Consider the following 16,858-nt stretch of genomic DNA (forward strand, 5'->3'; position numbering starts at 1 on the left):
GCTTAGCCCTTTCCTCATCATTAAATGAAGTTAAGAACTTGGATGGACTTGGGTTCAAATATGAGACCCTTCTGTTTACTTGCTGTGTGATCTGAAGCAGGTGTCTTCACCTCTCTGTGCCTGCAGTTCCTCATCCATCTCAAGTATAAGCTTCAGAGTCTGCTGGAGCCCAGCACCTAGAACAGTGTCTGGGACCCAGGCTGACCAGCAAACGTCAGCTGCCGTTGGTCAGAGTTTGCCTTTTTGCACGTTTGACACTTCCTGAGGGCCTGCTTTGTGCTGGACGCCATTCTAGGTTCTGGGACACCGCAGTGAACAAGACAGACAAATCCCTGCCCTCGCGGACCTGATGTTTTGGTAGCAGAGACAGATAATAAATCAATATTGTGTTGGGCAAGGATCACTGCCGTGAAGTGGGCAGCAGGGGACGCGAGGGACAGGAGCTTTTCCAGATCGGGTAGTCAGGGAGGGCTTCTCAGAAGAAGTGACATGTAGGCAGAGACCTGAAGAAGGTGAGCATCTAGACTCCAGGAACAGCAAGTGCACAGGCCTGAGTGGGCTGAAGGAGCAGCTGGGGGGCCTGGGGTACATGGGGCGGGGGAAGACACGAGACCCAAGAGCACACGTATCAGGCAGGCCATGGAGAGAACTTGCTTTTGATTCTGCAGGAGCCGGAATTTCTGAAAAAAGGAGGGACATTCTCTGCGTTGTTTTAACAGGGTCCTTCTTTTATAATGGGGACACCGCATCCTGGGAAGGGTAGGACTAGCCCAGGGTCACCCCGGCAGGCACCCAGCTCTCCGGCCAGGCCAGGGCCTCAGCAGGGCAGGGCCGCCTGGGAGAGCAAAGTGCAGCCAGGGTGGGGCAGCGGCAGCCCTGGGCGCCTGGCCAGAATCTGCCCTGGGTGTGGGTGGCAGGTGTGGGTGAGGCCTCAGCCCTGCTCTGCCAGGGCCAGCGAGAGCCAGAAACAGCCCCCGAGGCTGCGCTTGTCTGGAAAGGGCACCTGGAGTCTGGGTAGGGCCCGCACAGCCCCTGGTGGCTAAGACTGGATTCAGGAGCCAGGTGGCCTGGATTCAGATCCTCACTCTGCCCCTCACTAGCTGTGTGACTGCGGGCAAGTCACTCAACCTCTCTGGGCCTCTGTTTATAGTTCTCATCTGTAAAATGAGGACGAAATAGTGTCCATCTTGAAGGGCCGCAGGGAGAATCAAATGAGTGGCTCTGGGGAAGGGACTTGGGGTGCTTGGTAAGAGGAAGATGCCTCAATGATGTAAAATTGGGGTGCTAGGCTCACCCCACTCTGTGGACCTGGAACTGGGTCTGAGGGGCTTCCCCTACCCTGACTTCCTTAGCGTCAGCATCACGCCCAACCCCCCAGCCCTGGTAGGGGCGGCCTTTGCGGGGGTTATAATTTCTCTCCCCCGAAACCTCTGACCACCAACTTCCCCTTTTCAGGAAAGAGCCCGGTGGGGGTGGGGCAGGGCAGAGACCATTGCTTCCCCTCCTGTGTGTGACCTTGGGCAAGTCACTTCCCCTCTGAGTTCCTGTCTGAGCCGAGTTTCCTCACTGGGGGAGGAGGGACTGAACCTTCCAGAAGGATTGATTGGTGGAGGGTCCCAAGGGACATAGCTGTCCAGGGCCCCATCGGCGCCCATTCAGGGTGCCCGGGAGATGGATGCTGACAGTCACGGAGCGCTCAGTATGCGCCAGATCCCGTCCCAAGTGCTTTCACTGCCCAGACTCATTTACTCCTCCCCACTGCCTCCGGAGGGGGGACTGTCATTTTCCCAGTTGGCAGGTGAGCAAGATGAGTTCTTAAGTGGGAAGTTGACTTCCCTGAGTAGGGATTTGAACCCAGGGCCGTGGATGTCAGATCCTGACTCTGAACCAGTTTACTGATGCCTGCCCCCAAGGCTGAGCTGAGTCAGACGGTGTTCCTCCAGGAAGTCCTCCCTGACGCCCCAGGTTGGGGCAGGTGCTCCTTCTGGGCACCCCCAGTGCCTGGGCTCCTTGGTCCCAGTCCCGGGTTGTCACTGTCTGGGAATGAATCTGTCTCCCGCACGGGACAGTGAGCCCCGGGAGGGTGGTGCTAGGGCTGTCTGGGTCACTGCTGTGTCCTCATGCCCAGCCCCACCCAGCATGGGCGTGACACAGAGCCTGCAGAGTGTCTGCCAAGTGTCTGCCGAGTGTCTGCCGAGTGGCCGGCAGTGCCCTGGGGAGCTGGGTGGATGGGTGGATGGGTGGGCGGCAGGGGCTCCTCCTGGAGGAAGAACCCGGGGTCCAGCATCAGTCCCCAACTTGCTGCAGGCCTCACACCCTTCCCCTCCCCGAGCCTCAGCTTCCTCCTCCCGCCTGAGCGGGAGCCCTGTCGGGGCGGGGTGTCCAAGCACCCTGGTAGAGATAGGGAAACTGAGGCCAGGCAGGGGCTGTTCTCTAGGGCAGCTCAGGGCTCCTGCCGCCTGGTGCCTCACTCTGTGTTTACCTGCATGTCCCTCCCCAGTGCTGGCCTCGGTCCCCTTCCATCTCCCCTTCTCCCTCTGCCTGTCTCTCCCCCGATCCTCTGCGGCCCCTGCCCGGCCATCTCTTCTCCGTCCCCACCACATCTGTCTGTGTGTCTGTCTCTCTCCCTTTTGTCCGTCTGACTCTCCCTTTCTCCCCATCTGTTTGTCTGTCTCACGTCCCCTGTTTGGGCGGCAGCCTCTGTCTCCTGATTGCTGTTTCTGTCCTAATCTATCGGGGTGTCCCTCCCTCTCTCTGTCCGATCGTCTCCTTCTGCCTCCCTGTGTCTCTCTCGATCCCACACTGTCTTTGTCCCTTCCAATGTCCCAGGGAGACCCCGATGAGAAGGTGACCGGCCCCTCTCCTTTTGTGTCTCCCTTCCTGTAGTGAGACAGCCGTCTGTTCCAGCCGGGCCACTGTCATGCTTTATGACGATGGCAACAAGCGATGGCTGCCCGCCGGCACCGGTCCCCAGGCCTTCAGCCGCGTCCAGATCTACCACAACCCCACGGCCAATTCCTTCCGGGTCGTGGGCCGGAAGATGCAGCCCGACCAGCAGGTGCCACCTCCCTCCAGTCCCTCCCTCTCTGTGGGTTGAGCCCCCACCCCTGCGCCTACCACCCCTCACCCCCATTCCCCTCCTGCCAGGTGGTCATCAACTGTGCCATCGTCCGGGGTGTCAAGTATAATCAAGCCACCCCCACCTTCCATCAGTGGCGCGACGCCCGCCAGGTCTGGGGCCTTAACTTCGGCAGCAAGGAGGACGCAGCCCAGTTTGCCGCGGGCATGGCCAGTGCCCTAGAGGCGTTGGAAGGTTAGAAACAACTGGCAGGCGTGGGGCAGGCAGAGGGTACCCCTGGAGGCTGCTGTTCAGGCTGCCCCTTCACCACTCTGGGTCTCAGTCTCCGCATCTGTAAAATGGAGCTAATTCATTGCTATGGCGGGAAACTATCATGAGGATTCTTGGGGGCCCCTGTGTGCTCCGTGTGCACCTATGTATGAAACGTACGACTCCTAAAGGTACGGTACGCTCCATGAATTTTACACACGCACGCTCCTGTGGGCCCACCTCCTACATCAAGACATAATTTGCAGTCCCCAGAAGGCTCCGTGTGTCCTTTCCCCAGGTACCTGCTGACAAAGTCTACAGCTGGTATTTCTTAGACCTTAATGTGTAGACGAATCATCCCAGGGTGTGATTAGAGTGAAGCCTCTGGCGCAGGCGGGCTGGGTGGGGGCCAGACCGCGTTTCTAGCAAGCGCCCCGGCTTGCAGGTCCATGGACAGGACTTCGAGCAGCGAGGCTTAGGTGACCCCTGTACAGCTGGGGTCTGGAGTCACTGCTGCAGAGCTGAACATCAGATGGCGGAGGCCTTTGCCTCCGGGGGCAACTTCAGTGCTAGCGGGGAAGGGGCTTGCTCGTCTGGGGGCACACAGGAAAGTACCGTGGGCAGTTCAGGTACCAGGGGCACGGACGCCAGGGGTTAGGTGACCAAGGGTCTCAGGTGGGGATCCAAGCAGCTGTAACAGTGGTTAAGAGTCCAGATGCTGGAATCAGCCTGAATTCAAGTCTTGTTCCTGAAAATTCCACCCTGCAGAACTTCGGGGCCAGTGACTGTCCCCTGGGCCTTATCTTCGCCACCTGCCACTGGGGCATCCTAACAGCACCCACCTCCTGGCAGCTCGGGCAAGGGGAGCTGGTGCTGCCCCCACCTGGGCCTGGAGTGTCAGGGTCGCAGGAAGAAGGAAGTGAGCGCCTCTGGGCAGGGATCCCGGGAGGCTGGGGGAGCTGACTCATCCCCTTTCTGCTTCACCTTCCAGGAGGTGGGCCTCCTCCGCCCCCAGCACCTCCCACCTGGTCTGTCCAGAACGGCCCCTCCCCGGAGGAGGTGGAGCAGCAGCAGAGAAGGTGGGGCAGGGCCCTGGGGGGTGGAAACCTTAACCACCGTGAGTTCTAGATGTTCCAGAACCCCTGACTCCTCTAGTGCACAACCCCTCAACTTTCAGCTTCCAGAATGATCCAGCTCCCAAGGGATTAGATGTTGACAGCTTTCAGAAACCCCCACCTCCCAGAGTTCAAGAAACTCCTGACACAGAATTGTAGAACCTAACGGTCCCCAATCCTGGCCTCCCAGATCCCCTGAGTTCGGAATCTGGTTGTTGAAAGAATCTCGGGCATTGTGCAGTTCATGTGTTTTTGGGCAGTTTGATGACTAGAATGCTCGAATATTCTCTCCCCGTCCCTGGTCCCCACCTCAGCCTCCTTACTCGGGCCCCTGGGGAAGGAAGGCTTGGGTGCGGCTTGGGAGCTGGTCTCATGGGAGATCTCTGAGAGAGGCCGGGAGGTCACAGAGCCCTTCACTGGCCAGCCTCAGTGCCCTGACTGATGGCAGCTCTATCGCCTCCCCTCCCCCTGCCCCACAGGCAGCAGTCTGGCCCCCCGGAGCTGGAGCGCAGGCCCTCCAATGCAGGTGATTGTGGCAAGGGCCTTGAGACTTCCTGGGGGAAGGGGTGGGCCTCCCTGGGGGAAGGGGTGGCCATCTGGAAATTGAAGAAAGAGGCTACTCTCTCTCAGCAACCCCTGTTTTCTGTTTGTTCCAGGAGGCCCACCTGCTCCCCCAGCTGGGGGCCCACCCCCACCGCCAGGACCTCCTCCTCCTCCGGGTCCCCCCCCACCTCCGGGTCTGCCCCCCTCCGGGGTCTCCGCTGCAGGACATGGAGCAGGGGGAGGCCCACCCCCTGCACCCCCTCTCCCGGCAGCACAGGGCCCCAGTGGTGGGGGGGCTGGGGCCCCAGGCCTGGCTGCAGCCATTGCTGGAGCCAAACTCAGGAAAGTCAGCAAGGTGAGGGAGGGGTCGGGAGTGGCAGGGTGTGGGGTGACTGGGGCAACTGATACAATAATCGGATGAGGCGGGGGTTGCCTGGAGGTGTCAGAAGGACAGGGAGGCCAGGAGACCTGCCCCTAAAGCCCCTCCCCTTTTTAATTTCTGCAGCAGGAGGAGGCCTCAGGGGGGCCCTCGGCCCCCAAAGCTGAGAGCGGCCGAAGCACAGGCGGGGGGCTCATGGAAGAGATGAACGCCATGCTGGCCCGCAGGTGAGCCCTAGCCTGGACCCCTGGATCACCTGCAGAGTCCAGTTCAGTAGGGCCGATGGGGGAGGGTTCTGATTCCTATTTTGTCCATTTCTTTTGGTGAAAATTCCCCCTTTCATAGCCAGATTAGGCTATAATGCTGGGAATTGTCACCTCCTGAGATGGCTGAGGTTTGCAGCCACCTAGGTAGCCTGTAGAATGCTCTAAAACCCAGAATTCTGGAAACACAGATTCCTAGAATCCCTGCATTCGAACCCAGAGCCCCTCCACCCTTAGAATTTATGATTCCAAGTGGAAGAACCATAGAACCCCTCACCCTAATTCTAGAACAAGAATCTCTTGAGCTTCTAAAAGTTTCCTTAGCTTTCCCGAGTTCCAGAACTGGACACCCTAGAAACCACATTTCTAGAACTCTGGGAAGGGGGATCACTAGGTGGCTGGGGGAGGACGAAAGCCTGTTTTTGCCTTTCCCTCCTGCAGAAGGAAAGCCACGCAGGTCGGGGAGAAACCCCCCAAGGATGACTCTGCCAATGTAAGTCAGGGGCTCTTCTTGGCCTGCACACCGTGAGGGTGGGGATATTGGGGGCCGGGAGGGGGGGCAGATAGGGCATGGCTGCCTTTCAACCTGGAAGAGGAAAGGGGCAGAGGTGTGGCAGGGTTGATTGATGGCAGTTTTATTTCCCACCAGCAGGAGGAGCCAGAGGCCAGAGTCCCAGCCCAGAGTGGTGAGTGAGCGCCCATTCAAGAAACTACACAGAAACTACAAATCCCAGAATGCCTTGTTCTCACATACACAGCACCCTCATGGGAGAGTCTGTGCAAATAGTGCTGGGGATTGTATTTCCCTGAGAAGGGTCTTTGACCGTGGGCTGATGAGGCTGGGGGAGAAAGAGTGAATGGGGGCAGTCCTTTGCCCTTACCTTTCTGATTTGTTACCTGTCCCCCAGAATCTGTGCGGAGACCCTGGGAGAAGAACAGCACAACCTTGCCAAGGTGGGCCATCCAAACTGGGACCCCACCCCCCAAAATTGTGGGACTTGCCCAATTAATAGGGAGGAATGCTGTGACCCCTGAAATGGGAGGCAGGGGAGGGAGGTCCTCTCTCTAACCTCATTTCTGTCCCAAACCACACCAACTCTCCCCAGGATGAAGTCATCATCGGCGCTCACTTCCGAGGCCCACCCCTGTACGCCTAGCTCCAGTGATGAGTCAGACCTGGAGAGGGTGAAACAGGTAGCTTGGCGAGGAGGGCGGAGGTGAGGTTGGGAGCTTGAAAGGGGCCACAGGAGAGAGGAGATCTGGATCCAGACCCTGCCACTGGCATGCAGAGCGATTCTAGAAAAGGTCTCAGAAACCTCCATTTTCTAGTCTGAGAAATGGAGAAGATTGGGTCAGGTTAGGGATGACCCAGATGACACCACACCCTCTTTTCCAGTGCCTGTGACAGACCTTACTAATCTACCATCACACTCACTCCCCATGAGTACCTTGAATCCATTCGGCACACTGACCCAGCCGTCCCTCACCAACTGGACTTGGCAGGAGACCAGAATGGATCTGCCAGCCCTGGTACTGGATGTTCTCCAGTACTCTTATGGCTCCAGGGATCCAGAACTCTGCCCTGGCATCCTCCAGAAACTGTGACCTTGGCAGTGATGTCATGGTGCAGGGGTAGGGGTGGGTCTCAGACCTGCTTCCTCTGGCCTTTCAGTCAATAAGAATGGGGGGATTTGTTTCTACAAGTCCAGGTACCCCTCTTGATTGGTTATGTACCCCATCATTTTCAGGAGCTTCTGGAAGAGGTGAGGAAGGAATTGCAGAAAGTGAAAGAGGAAATAATTGAAGGTGAGGTGGTTTGGTTTGGTTTGGTTCTTAAACATTTATTTATTTTGGAGGCATCATGTCCCTGGGAAAGAGCCCTATTTTGGAAGGGAAGGGGGAAGAAACTCTGGCTCTGACCTCTGCCCCTTGTTTCCTTCCAGCCTTTGTCCAGGAGCTGAGGAAGCGGGGTTCTCCCTGACCACAGGAACCCAGAAGACCCATTTCTCCCTTCCGCACACCCCGCCTGTCACCCTGCTTTCCCTGCCTCGACTTGACTTGGAATTGGCTGAAGACTACACAGGAATGCATCTCCCCCATTCCCCATCCCACTTGGGAAATTCCAAGGGGGTGTGGCTTCCCTGGCACCCTGCCTACACCCATACTGGCTGCTGATTGGCTGGGGAGGCCCCCACCCTTTCTTCTCTTTGGTCCTTCCCCTCTGCCAGCCCCTTGGGGCTGGTTCCTCTGCTGGGGATGTACCAGTTAGCCCCACAGTGAGGGGGAAGGAAGGAGGGAATTTCACATTCCCTTGTTCTAGATTCACTTTAAAGCTTAATGCCTTCGAATTTTTGTTTTTTAAAGAAAAAATATATATATATATTTGGGTTTGGAGGGGAAAGGGAAATTTTTTTTTTCTCTTTGGTTTTGATAAAATGGGGTGTGGGAGTTTTTAAATGCTATAGCCCCAGGCTTGCCCCATTTGGGGCAGCTATTTAAGGGGGGGATGTCCCACCAGGCTGGGCGAACCTCCTCCCTGGCTCCCAGGGACTTACCTCCCCCCTGGCTCCTTCCCCTTTTCTATGAGGAATTAAGATGCTGTAACTTTTTGGAACCTCAGTTTTTTGGTTTTTTTATTTGGGTAGGTTTGGGGGTCCAGGCCATTTTTACCCCATGGAGAAAAAAACGATGAGGGAGAGAGGAAGGGGAGGATACTTCTCCTCTCTTGCCTTCACCTTGAGCTTCTTGAAAATGGGCCCCTGCAGAATAAATCTGCTGGTTTTTATAAACGCTAAGACCTCTAGAGTGATTTGAAGGGCTGTTGTGCTGAGGAGGGAGGCACACCCCACCCTTGGTGCCCCTTCCAGAAAGAACGCTGAGAACCGCTGCCTCCCATGATCCCGATTCCTGCTGTCTTCTTCCTTTCCTCCCACAGTCCACCCGTTCCAGGCCCCTCAGGCCCCTGCAGCCAGGGTGATCTCTGCCCCCTGTCCACCTCTCTCCCCATGCTCTTCCCCAGGCTGCTTCCTGACCCCTTCTACCCTGCCCTTCACCACCCCTGGAGGAGGCCAGAGCCTCCCCTCTCTGACTGTGTGGCCTGGGGCAAGTCCATTTGCTTACCCTGGGCCTCAGTTTCTCCATTTGGAAAAGGGCTCATGGGATGACTCCTGCCTCTCCACCCGAACTCTCCCAGCTTCTTTCCTAATTCTGAAGACACTTTACCCATTTTGCAGATGCACGTCAGGGTTCGCAGAAACATTCCTAAGATGCCTTCTTTAACCCAGAGCTCCTTTAATTATAAAACAGTTACAGTCTAAAATAATGGCGCTCAGAAGTCACAGAGCTCATACACGGACCCTTTGGTGGTTGGGTGGGTGAGGCAGGTGATGGACCTCAGGGCTGAGGGCCAGAAGCCCATCCAAAGCAGGAAGGGAGAGATTTGGATGGAAGGTGGGCGATATGACAGTGACTCATGTAGCAAGGGAACAGGGTGGGTCTCTATGAGAGGCTACTGAAGAGGACAGTGGGAAAGGACTTCGGACAGGGACTGAGACAGAAAGCCACAATGGATTAGCCCTCGTCGGGACCAATCGTTCCTCCCCAAAAGGCCACGTCCTGCTGGAACTAGGGATGGCAGATCTGGGAGGCATTGCCCAGGGAGACCCAGCACAGCCAGGCCAGTGGATTGTGCCATAGACCAAAGGAATGGGGGGGGGGTTCTGTTTGAAGAGAGGACCCCAGTTAAAGGCACTAATGGTGGATTAAAGGCCGGAGCCACAGGGTGACTCAATGAAGCTAATTCAGTCCAAGATCCACCCCGCCCCCTCTTCCCCCAGAGTGAGGTAGCTGGAGGGTGGCAGGGCTGGGAAGTTCATTGGAACTTTCTGCCTTTTCTTTACAATGGTCTGTACCCATGAGGAAGAGGTAGGGGGTGTTCAGTACAGTGGATGAGAGTCAAGGTCCGTTTCCTCAGGTAAGTGAGAGGTTGGCTAAATCCGTGCGCAGGATCCAATTTCCTTTCGCCAGGAGGAGTTCTGCTGGCCCACCTGGTGGTGGGTACGTGGGGTCCCACAAAAGACGCTGTCTCTCCTAAGTGCTAAGCCCATGTGCTAGTGGGGAGCAGGGGGAGGGAGGGGTCCCCGTTGGAACATTCCAACAGTGGGAGGGAGAGTCCCAGTGGAAAATGCCACTGGGCAGGTTAGCAGGGAGGTGACCAAATGCCCGGTTGGATCGGCTCCAGCCCACGATCCCTTCTGTACCCAAAAGGACCTGGTGGTGTCAGCCGGGCCGGTTCAGGAAGGTACCTGCGGCCTCCTATTCCTCTGACCCCGGCGCAGCCTTGGGCGCGGGCGGCGGGCCCCGGATGCAGAGCTGGGCTCGCACCTCCTGCAGTTGCGCGCGAAGCTCCTCCAGGGCGCTCTGCGAGGGCGTCGCCTGCACCTGCGCTTGCAGCGCCTCGAGCGTCAGCGCCAGGTGGCCTACCTCGTCCTGCAGCGCGCCCCAGGAAGCGTGCTGCTCCCTTTCCTTGCGATGCTGCGACTGGTGGCGCCAGTACTCCAGCATCAGGCAGCTGCAGGCTGCGACAAAGATGATGGCCTCGCCCAGCAGCTCCGCGCCCAGCTCGGCGGCCGCCTCCTCGTTCAGCGGCTTGACGGCCTCGGCGTTGAAGCCCATGATGCGCATCTTGGTCCGCATCTCCACCCAGTGGTACACTGCGGGGGAAGACAGGGGTCAGGGATCTTTTGGAGGGGAGGCCCCTGCAAGCCCCGTCCCTCCGCGTCTCCATGTCCCCCGTTGGAGCAATGGGGACATGGTAACCAGAATCACCGGCGCTGGGGAATGGGCGCCTTAAAGAAAAAAAGCGCTGGGCCTCACACCTGGAACGTTCTAGGGCAGCGGTCCGCAAGCTTTTTGGCACCAGGGACCGGTTTCATGGAAGACAATTTTTCCACGGATGGAGGGAGGCGGAGGGGGTGGAGGCGGAGCTCAGGCGATGATGCGAGGCCAGGGGGCTGGGGACCGGGGACCGCAGCTGTAGGGGAAACTTCTTCCTCACCTAATAACTTATTCATGTGAGCATGGACTATCAGCCTTTGCATCGTTATAGACACAGCACAACAGAGCTGATGCTGAACTCTAACTCCGGCAAGAATTGATATCCATCTATGGGCACATGAACTGATCGGAGAGAGCCAGCCGCCTCCTGCTCCTTAAGCAATAAATTTCTGGCCAGGCACGGTGGCTCACGCCTGTAATCCCAGCACTTTGGGAGTCCCAGACGGGAGGATCGCTTGAGGCCAGAGGTTGAAGACCCGCCGGGGCAACATAGCCAGACCTCATCTCTACTAAGAATAGAAAAATTAGCCGGGCATGGTGGCACACGCCTGTAGTCCCAGCTACTCAGGAGGCTGAGGCAGGAGGATTGCTTGAGCCCAGGAGTTTGAGGTTGCTGTGAGCTAGGCTGACACGACGGCACTCTAGCCCGAGTGAGACTCTGTCAATCAGTCAATCAATCAATCAATCAAACACAAACCCTAAGGGAGGTGCTTAATGGATAGGTGTCATGAGGTGACTGGCAGGGATTAGCACGTAGAAGCCTGTACACTGTCTTCCCCAGGGGCTGTAGTTTCTGCAAAACGCACCAACCAGCCACAGAGCTCCATGGGGGATGGGTGCGCCCAGGGCAGCCAGAGGCAGGCCAGGGCCCAGGGCCAGTGCCGACTGCTCACCTGCTCAGGCATGGGCCTCCCCTCTCCTCCCTTCTAGGCCACGCTCCCCCCACCCCATACCTCTCTCTCCCTGCTCTATCCCTCCTGCTGCCCCACTTGTGCAGGGATGGCCCTGACATCCCTCCAAAGGTGAGCGTGGGGCTTGGGGGCAGGGCCTCTGGCCCCAGGGAAGCTGGGAAGTAGACAGGGACAGAGGACAGACAGGGCTTTCTGGGGACGTCTGAGAGGCAAATGTCAAATATCAGCCAGTGAAACCGGGACACTGAGCAGCGAGCTGAGCCTCCACTTCTGGAGGTGCTGAGAGCCCGGGCAGAGTCCGGGGGGCTCCTGCTCCCTCAGAGGCCAGGCTGCCATCCCTGAGGGGAAGCCTGTCAAGATCAGAGTGATCAGAGCTCACACGTGCTCGGGCAGCAGACACCATGAAAACAGAAGTAAATATGTAACAGAGGGACCTGCCTGGAAAAGGGCAAAATGTACTATGAGCTGTCTCTTTAAAACCTCCCCCACTCTTTTTGGAAATTAAAACCTGCATCCCTGCCCCAGGCTGGTGGTCGGTAGGGGCAGGGGAGTGTCCTTGTTCTTCGTACAACAAGAGATGCTCAAAGGAACAGTCTGGACACAAGTCACGAGATTGTCTTTCCGGAGATGGGACGGATCAGAACCATCAACTGCAGTTAAACAACAATACCCAGAAGCTGAAAACCCTCCCTTTAAAAGCTCTGTATTTCTGCTTATCAATGGGAAACTGGTACTTTAAGACTCGAGCCTGCCTTTTTCCTCATTTGCTGGCAAATTAATAAACCTCCCTTTCCTTCTCCTCAAACCACTTGTCCTCATTCTTCTGATGCGGCCTCAGGGACAGGTGCGCTGAACTTTCGGTAACAGACAGGGTCCGTCCCTTGGGGACCGGAATTATGCAAACTGGGATTACGCAAACCTCAAACTGAAACAATAAAGGAAAGAGAGTCCCTAGGACAGAGTCACTGCCTTGGGGGTGCCACCCCTCAACCTGGGGGAGCCTGGAGCCTGTACAGTGAGGGCAGCTGGTACTGGGGGGTTTTGAGTGGAGCCTGGGGGGCGATGAGGGGGGAGAGTGAGGGGCCATGGACCAGCGGGGGTGGGGGAGGGGCAGAACCTCCACCTCCAAGCTCCTGCTCAGCTGAAGTGCCAGCCCGGGGTTCCGGAGTGGCCTCTGCGAGGAACCCACATGCCAGTCCCTTCATGCTGAAGGTGGGTGCCCAGGTGGGGAGCACTTCTCAGAAATGGGGCATCTGCTGGGCCCAGCAAGAGAGGAGAGAGAGCCTATGAGCCTAGAGCCCACCCCCACCACAGGCCGGGATGGTGAAGCTTTTCTGTTAGTTTCCTCAACTCAACCCCACTTGGCACCAACTACCTGACAGCCACTTTCAGTCTGGGTGACACCCCTATAAAAAGAAAATCAAAGTCTCAGGGCCACCCCCTCAACTCCTTATGCAAATGAGAAGGTAAAAGCTTCAGGCACCAGTGAAGAACGGCCCCACAGATTAAGGAAATTCCTTGCTAATCTCCCATAAGCAAGGACATGCAAATTGTACCTGCGTCTAGCACCTAAAACAAGCCTGGCTGATTCCACGCGAAGGATGAATCACAAGTTTATCTTTACAGGTAACAGAACTGACAAGACACAATCAGACATCCTTCCACCTACCCAGGGACATCTACTTAATTGATGCTCCCTTCACTCCCTTTTCCCTTCGAACATTCTCCTTATTTTATGCAGAATGTCGACTTCCTGGGCCCCACTCACAAGCATGGAACCACTTTAACCCTCTGCCTCATCAGCTCCCCCCACCCCCTTGTTCCTTCTCTCTGTTGCCTTTAAAATGCTGAAGGTTCCAGCTTCCCCTTTGGAAAAACAGCCACGGCTTGTCTGCGGTTCATGGTTTTCCCGGGCGCGTCTTCAAAATCTCGGCTTAATAAATTACTTACTTAGGTCGACCCCCCCCATGAGGCAGAAAATTCCACCTTAGAGATGGGAAAAGTATGGCTAGGAAGGGGGAAGTCGATTGCCTGAGCCGTGCAGCAGGCGAAGGGGAGAATGGGCTTGAACCCTCCCCTGCCGGCTTCCTCTCCCCTACTTTTCTAAGCAAACTCCTGCCACGGTGTGACGTTACTTTCGCCTGGGAGAGGGTGTGAGGCAGGAGGGGGTGCAGAGGCCCCAACAGCGCAGGCGCTTTGCCTGTTGCAAGACCCCTGCCTGCCCGCTCCCACCCACCCCACCCAGGGTGGCCCAGGGCGCTCCACCCACTCCCCACCCCCTCAGCCCCCAGCCCACCATCGACTTGGTCATTTTGGACCTTCTGATGTAGACAGGGCCATCTCTCGGTCCCATTCTCATTCTGTAATCTGAGTGAGGTTGGTCATTGCTTTGTATGGCCACCGGCTGTCTGCACTTCTTTGGCTGTGACCTGCCAGGGTGCGTGGGACCCGTGAGGTCAGGGGCCCACCGAGTGCTTGAGGGCTCAGCACAGATCCCACCCGTTGCCCGGGAGGAAGGTGGATGATAAAGGAGGTGGCCAGAGGAAAAGGGGCAGGACTGCTCTGGGGACAAACGCCACCTGGACATTGGACACAGCTGCCGGGTTAAGGATGAATGGACACAAGGAGATACGAAGCAAAACCACAGTGAATGGCTGTGATCACAAAGTCGTATAATGACAAGTGTCATCGAGGACGTGGAAAAACGTGCCCCTGCACACTGCTGGTGGGAAGGGACAGTGGCACAGCCACTGTGGAAAACGGTTTGGCAGTTCCTGAAGCAGTCAAACATAGCGTCGCCATATTCTAGCCACATCTACCCGACCGTTTCTCCCCTAAGTGTACCCAAGAGAAATGGAAACGTAAGTTCACGCAAAAACTGCTCCGCTAATGTTTGTAGCAGCATCATTCCCAACAGCTGAAAGGTGGGGACAACCTGAGTCTCCAACTGAGAAATGGGTCAGCAAAATGTGGCTGTCCATACTGGAGTATTGTTGGGCCATAAAAAGGAAGGAAGCACTGATCCATGCTACAGCATGGGTGCACCTTGAAAATCTTACACGTGACACCATGCCCCGCTGATTTTTTCTATTTTTAGTACAGACGGGGTCTCGCTCTTGCTGAGCCTGGTCCTGAACTCCTGAGCTCAAGGGATATCACCTGACACTGATATCACTCTTACTCCTTTACTGATGCTGTCCCGCACCAGAACGCACCAGAACGCCAGCGCCATCATGGCGGGCCCTTCTCTTGTTGCTGGCTGATTCTTGGCCACCGGAGTGGGGCCCGGCGTGCAGTCGGCGCTCAGTAAATGTGTCTAATGAGGAGGTGGGTGACACCCACCCCAATCCTCCTTTGGACATGCTTCTCAGAGGACAATCCTCTGTCCTTGCCGACTCAAGCCCCAAGTCATTGCCACTGGGGGATCCAAGCCAGGCCACTCAGCGTCACAGTGATCAGCACAGGGGTGGCCTTCTGAGCTCTCAGATCAGGCTGGGGCGTATGTAAAGTTCATTTTCTCCCGGGGTGGCTCTCGGCCATCTTGGCCCCCTCCAGGCAAGGGCCTTCGTGACCGGGAAACCAACACAGGGGACAACAGGTCCTTCCAAAATGTGGGAGAGGACGCTGTCTGAGGTTTTGTGACCCAGTACGAAGGGGCTCCTTGTTCTTTACAACCTGAAGTCCTGAGTCACTCAGGAGGGGAGAAGTCTGATTAAGCCCAGCCCCTTCTTCCTAAATATTAACAACTCCCATTAACGCTGGGAAAGAAATGTCTGTCTGTGCATCTGTCCCCACACTGGACTGTGAGTCCCGTGAGGGCGGGGTTGGGGCTGTCTCAGTCACCACTGTGACTCTTGCACAGCACAGAGCGGGGCGCACAGTGTGCAACCCAGTTGAGTGTTTTGAATGAAAGAATAAACAAAGGATATTTTTTCTAAGGTGAACAGGGATTTTTTTAAATATGAAAAAAGAATGCAACGACTTGAAGACAACCAGCTTCATTTACAAATTTATTCTAATCCCTCTCCCCACATCGCAACGTGTACAAAATTTTAGCCAGTAGGAAATGGGAGCCATGAAACTTCCTGTGGGCTCGTGCATTTTGCGAGGGGGTTCTTTGCATTACGTACACCCTGACTGACCCCTGTGCCCCCCCCACCCCCACCGCAGTGGGGGAAGCCGATGACAAGGATGGGCCGCTGGCAAGGACGTGCCAGAGCTGAGTGTGAAGTCTCCGAGATGAGCAGCAGCCCTCCCTCCGGGCCAGGGCGTTGCTAGGGTCGAGAACAGGGACTGTGGCCCGTCTTCACATCCCACCTCTGCCTCTTCCCTGCCTGTGTGACCTTGAGCAGGTGCTCTTCCCTCTCTGTGCCTGTTTGCTCACCAAAGAAATGGAGAACTCAACGCGGTGGGGATTGTGCAAAGCACTTAGAACAGCGCTGGCACCTGACCAGAGTTCAATCCTCAGCCGCTATGACGATGGCTACTGACAGCTTATCCATATGCTGGGTGGGGGCAGTCGCAGTCCCCGGCCTCCACGGAGATGTGTCAGTGCCACAGTGGACCCCCGAGGGGTAACCATGGAGACCAGGTTCACTGGTGAAGGGCCGTCAATCCGTCGCCCCTCCATGCAGCGCTGTCTGTCCGTGGCCTTCTTGCCCTCACTAGGACCCACTTGCTCAGTTCCCTCTACTCCAGCTTCGCCCCCTCTTCTGGAAGGAATTGAGATGCTGTTCCAGAAGTTGCTCTTGGTCCTTTTGGGTAGGTCTTGTGTTCAGGTCTTTTTTAACCCCCTGGGGAAGTGAGGCGAGCAGGGAAGGCCCTGGTCCTCCCACCTTCACCTGCGGTTTCATGGGACGACTCTGCCCCGTGTACTGAATGCGAAGACCCCTCACTGGCTGTGGCGACTTGGGCAAGTGCTTTTGCTGCCCCTCAGCCTCAGTTTCCCCAGCTCATAGGGTGACTCTTGGCCCCCTCCCCACCAAAACCCTCTTAGCTTCTCTCCTGATTTTATTAAGCCTTGTACCCATTTTGCAGATCCGTATCATGGTTCTCAGATACATCTTCAAGATACCCTCCTCTCTCTGGGGCCCCTTTCATCAGGAAACAGCCGCAGTCTACGGCATGGCGGGGCATGCCGCCGGGGCATGGCGCAGCCTGGCGGGGCCCGCACCCCTCCCCACTCCAGTGGTGAATCTGGAAGAGAACCCAGGTGGGGAATGCGGAATGGCCCATGGGGGTGGCAGGAGTCCCCCGGGAGCGTACCCCGGGAGGTGGGGAGGTACAGTGGGTTGAATGACGGAACCTCAAAAGACATGTCCACATTCCGACCCCTAGAACCTGTGAATGGGAGCTCATTTGGAAAAAGGGTTTCTGTAGATGTAATAAGTTAAGGATCTTGAAGTGAGATCACCCTGGATTTAGGATGGGCCCTAAATTCCATGACAGGTGTCCCCATGAGAAACAAAAGAGAAGGAGGCCAT

General features: G+C 56.6%; 2 protein-coding genes across 5 annotated transcripts in view; one reads left to right on the plus strand and one right to left on the minus strand.

The window, feature by feature from the left end:
• VASP (vasodilator-stimulated phosphoprotein) overlaps positions 1–8,423 on the plus strand; it is a 13,286-nt gene extending 4,863 nt beyond the window's left edge. The window contains exons 2-13 of one of the 4 annotated variants that reach the window (XM_012653443.1): positions 2,887–3,058; positions 3,148–3,313; positions 4,320–4,407; positions 4,923–4,969; positions 5,100–5,341; positions 5,492–5,592; positions 6,070–6,121; positions 6,278–6,314; positions 6,537–6,582; positions 6,735–6,822; positions 7,377–7,434; positions 7,572–8,423. In XM_012653443.1, the coding sequence (XP_012508897.1) occupies positions 2,887–3,058; positions 3,148–3,313; positions 4,320–4,407; positions 4,923–4,969; positions 5,100–5,341; positions 5,492–5,592; positions 6,070–6,121; positions 6,278–6,314; positions 6,537–6,582; positions 6,735–6,822; positions 7,377–7,434; positions 7,572–7,609 (1,135 nt within the window). In that variant the 3' untranslated portion in view covers positions 7,610–8,423. The remainder of the gene's footprint in view (positions 1–2,886; positions 3,059–3,147; positions 3,314–4,319; positions 4,408–4,922; positions 4,970–5,099; positions 5,342–5,491; positions 5,593–6,069; positions 6,122–6,277; positions 6,315–6,536; positions 6,583–6,734; positions 6,823–7,376; positions 7,435–7,571) is intronic. The other 3 variants (XM_012653445.1, XM_012653444.1, XM_012653446.1) reach the window with 3 other exon arrangements.
• A 1,519-nt stretch (positions 8,424–9,942) lies between these two features.
• OPA3 (optic atrophy 3 (autosomal recessive, with chorea and spastic paraplegia)) lies at positions 9,943–10,332 on the minus strand. The gene has a single exon (XM_012653293.1). It carries the CDS (start codon positions 10,321–10,323, stop codon positions 9,943–9,945), a length of 381 nt encoding a protein of 126 aa, XP_012508747.1. The 5' UTR covers positions 10,324–10,332.
• Positions 10,333–16,858: the final 6,526 nt, after the last annotated feature.

Source organism: Propithecus coquereli, unplaced genomic scaffold, assembly GCF_000956105.1.
Source record: "Propithecus coquereli isolate 6110/MARCELLA unplaced genomic scaffold, Pcoq_1.0 Scaffold42, whole genome shotgun sequence".
NCBI lineage: Eukaryota > Metazoa > Chordata > Mammalia > Primates > Indriidae > Propithecus > Propithecus coquereli.